General features: G+C 37.8%; 1 protein-coding gene across 1 annotated transcript in view; it reads right to left on the minus strand.

The window, feature by feature from the left end:
• The window catches only part of ppl (glycine cleavage system H protein, mitochondrial), a 12,524-nt gene that overhangs the window by 1,159 nt on the left and 1,365 nt on the right, over positions 1 to 10,000 (minus strand). The window contains exons 2-4 of the mRNA XM_043000647.2: positions 5,302 to 5,381; positions 5,062 to 5,125; positions 4,502 to 4,633 (exon numbers count right to left, since the gene is read on the minus strand). Of these exons, the coding sequence (XP_042856581.2) occupies positions 4,502 to 4,633; positions 5,062 to 5,125; positions 5,302 to 5,381 (276 nt within the window). The remainder of the gene's footprint in view (positions 1 to 4,501; positions 4,634 to 5,061; positions 5,126 to 5,301; positions 5,382 to 10,000) is intronic.

The raw sequence follows: 10,000 nt of genomic DNA on the forward strand, positions 1-10,000 counted from the left end.
AATGGGTTAAAGAGCCCTTGCAGTACATCAAAACATATTTATCATACATACTGAGTAAGTGAAATAAAGACATGTACGTGACGGGTAAAGGGGTATATCACGTCATAGGAATATTTAATTCATCATTTGCTGACTTTGGAGATAAATTCCTGCACATGCCAGATTCAGTGGAAGGTTGGAAGGAGATTGCCAAGGAGTTCCAAGAATGTTGGAATTTCCCCCACACCCTAGGAGCAATTAACCCATTCACGACGGGGGCATTCCAGCCTTGCATGTCACAATGCCGGGGCTCTCGAACGCATAGGCCTAAATCAGTTAAATAAACAACGCTATATCGCGTCCCCAGCAAACAGGCCTAATATGCGCGGTACAGTGTTGTACCACCCGTTACGAGAGGGTTAACAGGAAACAGGAATCCAGAGTTAAGTGGTTCACACTATTATAATTACAAATGTTTCTTTTCGGTGGTCCTGCTGGCTCTTGTGAATGCAGACTATAAATTTATGTTTGTGGACGTGGGAGCTGTTGGCTCTGATGAAGTCATCTTTACTCAGTCCCAGCTTGGTCAGATAGTGGAGAATAAAGAAGCCACCCTGCCTCCTGCAGAGAAACTTCCAGGAGAGCCAGGTGGTTAGCCTCTATACTACTTTTTTGTAGGGATGACATGTTTGTACTCAGGAAGTGGATGATGAAACAGTACCCCTTCTGAAACCTAATCAATCCTGAGCAGATACACAACTACCAACTCAGCAGGGGATGTCGAATGGTCGAGAATGGCTTTGGGATTTTGGTTAACCCATTCCCGACGGGGATTTTAGCTCGAATGTAACATGCCGGGGATTTCGATTGTTAAGCCTATTCCATGATAGCTGGCACAATACTGTGCCGCCCGGCAACTGGGCTTTTGAATGCGCGGTACACATGCTGTACCACCCGTCCTGTGTGGGTTAACTGGTATGTTAACACTACCAAATTCTATTACTCATGTGCTATATACTTGTTTCTTATATAAATCATAGGGTAGACCTCTATGAAAATCATATATCTATTAATCATTCTAATCTATCAATCAGTATATTAATATATCAATCAATCTATCTACCATTCTAGCATTACACTGCTTCATGATCAGGTGAAGACTTTGGTGATGGCTGCACATGTCCACAAAGTGCCGCAAGCCCAGATCTAATTCAGGGGTGAAGCAGATTTCTGAGACCCAGTCACTCGTGATATCATACCCAGGAAATGGCAGGAGTATCCACCACTGGCAAACATCCCCAACCTCCTTGCAGGTAAACGGTCTACCGGCAGTGCCAAAGATCAACGTAATTACCTCAAGGACTACTTCAGCTCACCCCATGGCAGGATGCCAAAATGTAAGGTATGTTCCAATTCTAATACAAATATACATATCTATATTTATTCATTTCTATCTCTCTATTCTGATTCCTTTTAGGTTATTTTATTCCTGACAAGTTTTTGAGTGGCACACTGTGGGCTGGAGCAGTAGGTAGCAGAGCTAAAGGCAGTTGAGAAGCAGTCTTCACCAGAACATGCAGTGTTTTGGAGATGCTGCTGCGCTACCTTGTTGCCGCATCTGATGATGAGAAAGTTGCTAGATTTGCCACCAATTTGCCACTGCAATCATTGCAATGATATTATTGCCATGTTGCAATGTGCTACCCTTTCATTGCGTTCACACTGCGTTGAATATTCCCAAAAAAATTGGAGCAGTGGCCAATATCATATAATCACCCACAATACATGCTTTGGAAACTCTCTGCAATTCCTGTTACGATTGTTGCAACGAGAGCATAATAGACTGCGATTTCACCAATCTTTTCACATTTTTGGTATTGCAGTTAGTCGCAGAGGGAAAATCACAGATGTGTGATCCCAGCATAACTGAGCTTGTTTACTCTATGGGTATTAGACATCAAATAACATTTTTAGTAATTCAACAAGCCATAGGTTTTGCACAATGTAAATAAACTGATTCTAATATATTTGTAAAGTCATATTGTTGGTACCTGGCTAGTTCCTAGTAATTCAAATTACTGTACTATTACTAATTTGGAAACGATAAGTATCATTTGCATCCCCTCATTATTTTCTAATGTATGCTATCAGTAAATATGCATAATTAATCCCTCATGTCAAGATTGCAATAACAATAGCAGCCAACATGAATATTAAGAAAGAAAAAATAGTTACAAGATGGTAATGTATGATAATATATGTTCATAGAGTATGTAATATATAAAATGGACTATATATGTAACATATGACAAGGATGAAATTCTACATGAGATAGTGTTACACAATATTACGTACTTTCTGGCTATATTGCTGGAGCGTACATTCCATAATATGGCCCACATACATAAAAAGGATGATGAATAAGAAGCAAAGCCACATGATGGATGAAAGCATTAAAATAAGCCCAAAAGTGACAGCAATGATTGGACTAAATAGAGGACTGAAATGTAGTACAGCAGCGGGACATTGCACCAAGGAATTCTCCTTAATGGGGTGACTATCCAAAGTTGGGAAACACTGGACTGATTAGATAAGTGCATTCAGACTGTACTTAAAGATGATAAGACTAGAGTATGATGATGAAAAGAAGTTATTGTTATCATAGGTAATGAAATAGAGAATATTTGAAAGATTACAGTTAAGCAGTTCCACTATTATGTAAGAAGCTACAGTTCAGTTATTAGCAAACCACTTTACCCAAAAGCCTAGTATTTAGCAGAAGAGACTTCTGTTCCACAGCTGCAAGCATGTGCAGCGAGAAACAACAAATGCATACAGTTAAGTTAACCTAATGGTGCCAGAAAGTAATTGGATTACATATGCTGCTCTGCTAGGATTGAAATCATGGTTGCCTGCATGAGGCAAAATGATGATTTTTTTTTCTCCCTCCTGACCTTTTATTCTGGACAAGGTAATTCTTTTTTTTTTTTTTAAATAAAAGACACATAAATTAAAGTTCCATCCCATTTTAGATAGCTGTAAATCAAGAACTTGCTGCAAGTTCTATATTCTTGACACACAAGATTTTAGGAATGATAATTCTGATAATGATAATTGATAATAACTTTAAACCAGTTACTCAATGGATATAGTCAATAGCAGCAAGTGAAAAAGAATTGTAATAGGGAATGGGAATGCAGGTGAGACTTTAAATGATGCAAATAGAAACAAACAGTTTTATGACAGGCTTTGGCTAGGCCTTCATATTACCATTACAATTCTTTTTAAAGCAGCAACAGAAATGGGAGCATAAGCAATGCGAGTGTCAGAGTCTGCAAAGTTGATAGCTAAATATGGTCTTAAATACTGGGAATCATAAGAAGATAAAATCACACCAAATATGGTCTTAAATACTGGGAATCATAAGAAGATAAAATCACACAAGAGAATTAACTTATGAATGATAGGTAGTCACTCAGCAGAAAAGTGACATCTGATAAGAGAAAAAAAATAAAAAATCAATGTACTTCTTAACGGACTGTGATATTATATGTTCATTAAAAGTTTACATTTATGGAGTAAAAGATCAAGTCAAATTAAAAAAATAATTCGCAATATATAAAGTACAGCATGTTTATTGGTAACACATAGTTTTGTAAAGCATGTTTGGACTATATGCTAAAGGGGCACAATGACTTCACAATTTCTAATCTGATATGGATTACATGACTTTCAATATGGTTTAAAATAATGTAAGCCTCTTTATTCTTTTCAATATGGTTTAAAATAATGTAAGCCTCTTTATTCTATCTATACTCTCTGGGACAAAAACTCAATGCAGAACTACACATATAAAAGAGCTATCAGCAGCAACTTCTTGAACATGATGGTCTAAGGGTGATGTTATGTTACTCTACAGAAATGTGCTTTCATACAGTGCGGAAGATCCTATCCAACCAATCACATCAGCATGTAAGTATGTAGGCCTATGCAAGTGTGTGGCAACAGATATGTCCACCAGTATGTAAGCATGTTTATGTGTGTATGTGAAAGTATGTAAATGTGTGTGTGTGTGTGTGTGGTGTGTGTGTGTGGTGTGTGTGTGTGGTGTGTGTGTGTGTGTGTGTGTGTGTGTAGTGTGTGTGTGTGTGTGTGTGTGGTGTGTGTGTGTGGTGTGTGGTGGGTGTGTGTGGTGTGTGGTGGGTGTGTGTGGTGGGTGTGTGTGGTGGGTGTGTGTGGTGGGTGTGTGTGGTGGGTGTGTGTGGTGGGTGTGTGTGGTGGGTGTGTGTGGTGGGTGTGTGTGGTGTGTGTGTGTGTGTGTGTGTGTGTGTGTGTGTGTGTGTGTGTGTGTGTGTGTGTGTGTGTGTGTGTGTGTGTGTGTGTGTGTGTGTGTGTGTGTGTGTGTGTGTGTGTGTGTGTGTTTCTTAATTGTCACTACACCTATCTATATCTGCATATGTGTGCCTCCTTTGCTCTCAACTTAAGAGGCCACTCTGGTGACCATGATGAGCCCCAAACTAACCTTTATCATAACAGCTCTGATTAATCAGTGCTGGTTGGTCTTCCACTGCTGAGTTGACTTCAGTTACTTTTCCACTAACTGGACAGTACAACTCACTAGCAGCTTTCACACTCTCTAGAGCACCACATTCATCTGAAATCAAGGCAGAATTTTTATATTTCCCTAAGTTTGCCTCATAATTTGACAGGGAAAGTATGAAAGAAAGAAAGAAAGAAAGAAAAAAGAAGAGAAAAAATCAACAATAGTAACAACCACAATATATTCTAAAGAAATATTATTAATATCTAAACAAAGCAAAAACAAAAAAGGAGAAAGACCTCCACTGGAATTGTAATCAGTGTGTAATCTAATCTCTTGCAAGTATGATGAGAAGTACAGTACTTTTCCCAACTAGCTGGTCATACAATACTTCTTAAAGAAATGTGAAGTCAAATAACACAACATAAATGGATAAAATTTTCATTCTATCATATAAATCTCAATCTTTCCTGAAATACTTTAATTACACCTGAATAAAATGAAAATGAAAAAAAAGCAGGGGCTCCAACAAAGATATTTACCCATTTGTTCGTACTCAGCATCAACCTCTGGGAGCTGCGCGTACACAATGTCCCCAAGGGCTTCCTGTTGTCAGGAGGATGAGAATATTTGGTTATTACAAATTGAGAACTACATCTTATTCCATTTTTTCTTATTTGTTATCAGGTCAAACTTTCTCTCCTTTTGATTTCATGTTTTCATAAATCATAGTCATTGTTGTATATTTACATATATATACTTTGGAGAAAAAACACACTTACCTGAGCATAGTCAGTAATGCCAACAGTGCCTATGTTGCCATCCATGTCCACCCATTCATGCTTCTCAGTGAACTTGCGAACTTTAAGAAAAAGGCAAGAGAGGTTTGAGTTATTTCAATTGTTCCTTACTATTCAATAGCAATAGATATTCATGTTAAATGGGAAAATAACTATCAAAGACACATAATTACTGTGGTAAAAGGGTATATCTGTGAACTCTATCTGTGGACTACTAAAGGACCACCGATAAAGTTCAATATATACTGATAACTATGACATATGTGTACTAATATCACATTAACATATAAAACTATTATCAATCCAATTCCCATTACTCACAAACGTTGAATGTAACATGTAAATAGAACATTAAAAAAATGTCTCTCTTAAAATATACTTTTGTTGCCAATCACCCAATCTTAATCATTTTTCCATTTGTTGAAATAACAAGCTATTCATTCCTTCACTTTTGATGATCCACAAAATCAAATGTTAATTAGTATCATTTTACTAATATATCATATATAGACATCTAGAAAATAATAGAAAACAGACATAACTCAAGATGCCCTACCGAAGCTGAATATTGAACAATTTTGAGGAAAAGGCACTGAGGCTGTGTAAATGTCAGATATAAATTATAAAAACACTTCTGTTTTGATTTAATGAGAGAGTGAGAGAAGAAAAAGGGTGGAAAAAAGTTATGTTGGTAATATCATTGGACAGTTTTGAAGTCAAATCCAAATTCATCTTCAGGGTAAATTCAGAACAGTAGTTTGATGATCCTATATTTACAATACAAATGCTTAACTGTGTGTAAGGAAGCCATATATCAACCACTGGATTCAACAACCAAATCAACTATGCTGGTATGGGAAGACAACTTCATAATCAATCATGTAGATGGAATGAGAGTACTCTTTTTCTTCATATCAGAATCAAACAATAAGGAATATTGCAATCACAGTTTCTCATAACTAGGTGGACAATTTTTAGAATCTTAAAGTGAAAATACCATATCATTAAACCTAGAGTAACCTAAATAAAGAGACATAAAATTACATGAAAGCATACATAACATAAACATTTTTTTTTCCTTCTGAATTATCTTTAAACTAATAACATTTCCACAATCATGAAAAAGATCAGGAAAAACTGTAGCTCTTAATATTTTTTCAAAATTCAGCTTTCAATCATTGTTGCATTATTAGTATTATCATTATTAGCACATTTTTCAAGAAGACTAAACATATCATTCACTTGTTTATGCACAAAAGAGTCAACATATTACATGCACACATTCACATATATTAACCCATTCACGACGGGGGCATTCCAGCCTTGCATGTCACAATGCCGGGGCTATCGAACGCATAGGCCTAAATCAGTTAAATAAACGACGCCGTATGGCGTCCCCAGCGAACGGGCCTAGAATGCGCGGTACAGTAGTGTAGCACCCGTCCAGAGAGGGTTAACCCATTGCAGACGGGTGTCACGACATATATGACTTATGAGCTTTGGCCTGACGACGGGCATCATGATGTACATGATGCTCGGGGATTTTGGATCACTGTGCTTGCTATTTTATTGTGCTATTTTTAGTGAGTGATGATGGCAACTGCAGTCATAATTACTGTAATTACCGTAATATTAAGCTAACTTAACGTCCAAAACCTAGATGGCACCACTTTTTCCAAGCACCAGCAGGAGAGAGAGCCTTGAATGGCACCCATCCACGGTCTCTAGCATCTTTATAGAGCGATGGCACACACTAAGTTGATGACCTCTTGCTCTAAAGTACCACCCATGAAGGTTGAGCAGGCAGAACGTGAAGAGGAAGATGACTCAATTCATACCCAGTGTCTAAAATGTGCTCCTGTGCCAATATGAATGTCTTTCACTGTGGCACTCACAGTCACAAGTATAGGTTTCATTCCTCTTCCCTACCTCTTCATGTTATCTTCACTGTAGGTGGTTATATGTTTCGTATTCGTTCATGACAGCACAAAAATACGAAAAAATAAAGTTGCCTTTTGTCCTCCCATAAAACAGCAATACTTCAATCACACTGAGTATAAAGAAAATAATGAGCTAATGTGGATCATATACTACAATTTTAGTCAAATGCAGCACTGATAAAGCCTGTCATATGGCACATATAAGTCTCTAAACTCAATAAAACACACAAAAATAAAACAAAACAATGGTTCCAGTTTTACAATGAATGACTGAAAGAGAGTGGGAAGATTCAAATTATGTTGCTTCAAGCTGCCTATCCTGGAGACTGGGCAAGTGAATCTATCTCCATCCGCAATGTGTTAACCCATGACATACAAGAAAATACGAAAAAATGAATTTGCCTTTTGTCCTCCCATAAAATAGCAATATTATTATTACACTGATTATTAAGAAAATAATGAGCTGATATGGACCCTTTTATTACAATCTTAGTCAACTGAAGCATTGATAGAACCTGTCATACGACACGTCTAAGTCTCTCAAAAGAATAAAACACAAAAATTAAAACAAATATAGCTCTAGTTTTACAGAGTGACTGAAAGAAAATGGGAAAAGTCTAGGTATACTGCATGAAGCTACCTTGCTTTGAAAGACTCGGCAAGCAACTCTATCCCCTGTCCACAGTGGGTTAACATCCACGACGGGGGAATTCTAGCCTTGAATGTCCAAATGCCGGGGCGTTCGAATTATTAGGCCTAAATCAATTGAATGGCTGGCACAATACTGTGCCGCCCGGCCACTGGGTTTTTGAATGCGCGGTACAGTACTGTACCACCCGTCCTGTGTGGGTTAAATTCTTTTCCTTGAGATGAACAAAACTTTAAGCCTCTACCAACTAATTCTGTGTCTCTAATAACAAATATCTTTTACTAGTAATTTGTAAAAAAGACAAAAACAAAGGAATGCTACCATTCATATTATGCGAACAAGACAATGAACCAAGAAATGAGCTAACCCAGCACATTATACTCCTTATTAACCCATTCCCGACGGGGGAATTCTAGCCTTGAATGTCCAAATGCCGGGGCGTTCGAATTATTAGGCCTAAATCAATTGAATGGCTGGCACAATACTGTGCTGCCCAGCAACTGGGCTTTTGAATGCACGGTACACATGCTGTACCACCCGTCCTGTGTGGGTTAACAGGAAAACTGAACAATGTGTCTAGAGGACAGTAAATTGCAGTGTGAAGGTTATTCGTGGTCGTGGCATTTTCATCTACAGAACTAATTACGCATCATAAATATCACGAAGTGCCCTGAATAGGGGAGATCCACAGAGGAGAGTAGCTCCCTCTTCGCAAAGGCTGACTTTAAAACTAGGCAAAGTGAGGTAGGTAGTTGGGTTAAGGTCTTCGTGATATCGAAGTAGCACGAGGTAGCACGAAGTGCCTTAAAAAGGGGGGTCCAGGGGGGGCAAAGCCCCCCCTTGGCTAGGGCTAACTTCAAAACTAGGCAAAGTTAGATAGGTAATTGGGTTAAGATTTTGCAAACGAAATATGGCCGGAATTCATATTTTACCCCGCAATTTCCCTGATTTACTTCATGCCCTCCCCTACTATCAGAACCCAGATTGTGGGGTCCAGAGGTGGGATCACGCATTTATTTCCACTATATATGAATAGTAGAGGTTGAAAGGAATCCATTGATACCACTTTTGTGGTATTTCGTAACACGGCTTTATTTGGAAAATTTACCATATTTTCGTTTCAGTTTTGTGAAATATTGGAGAAAAGTCAAGGAATTTCATGATACAGGAAGTAAGATTTTGTTGATTTTGACTTTTCTTATCATATTCAAAGTTTGATCTTCCACAATCAGACTTTATTGATATTAAATAAGTGTCGTATTGTAAGAGCAATAAGACTAAAATTACGTGATATAAGAGCCTTTGCAGGTGTACAAATCTGTTAAATAAACTAAGCGGATTAAACAAATAAAGTAATACTACCATTGTGATTATTGTTACAGTCATAACATTGTTATTATACTGAAAAATCTTGACAACATAGAAAAAGACCATTATATGTGGTATAAATTTTGTAATGTAGAAGTATTCTAGGGATTTGCAAGACAACTTCTCAAACTAACTAGTTTGTTTTATCTCTAGGGACTAGCTAGGCTAACCTTATCAGGATGCCCCAGATATCTGAATCTCCTATACCTCTATGGCTTTTAGGAGCTTTAAAACATTTAACATGATATTTTCTGATTTGGCTTAAAAAATGATAGTATTCTACTTGAACAATGGGTAAATTTTCCAAATAACGCCACATTACGAAATACCACAAAAGTGGTATCGATGGATTCCTCTCAACCTCTACTATTCATATATAGTGAAATTAATGAGCGCTTCCACCCCTGGAGCCTACAATCTGGGTCCCGATAGTATGGGAAGGAATGAAGTAGATCAGGGAAATTGCTGGGTAAAATGTTACAAAATACCATAAAAATGGTATCGATGGATTCCTATCAACCTCTACTGTTCATATATAGTGGAAATAATGTGCGATTCCACCTCTGGATCCCACAATCTGGGTCTCTTTTTTTTTAAGGCACTTTGTGCTACCTCGTCCTACTTCGGGGCATATTTCGCTTGCAAAATCAGAACCCATGACCTACCTAACTTTGCCTAGTTTTGATTTAATCCCTAGGCAAGAGTGGGGGGGGAAAGCCCCCCC

This window comes from Penaeus japonicus, unplaced genomic scaffold (assembly GCF_977035675.1).
Source record: "Penaeus japonicus unplaced genomic scaffold, GWHDUDI00000001_assembly GWHDUDI00000005, whole genome shotgun sequence".
Classification (NCBI taxonomy): domain Eukaryota; kingdom Metazoa; phylum Arthropoda; class Malacostraca; order Decapoda; family Penaeidae; genus Penaeus; species Penaeus japonicus.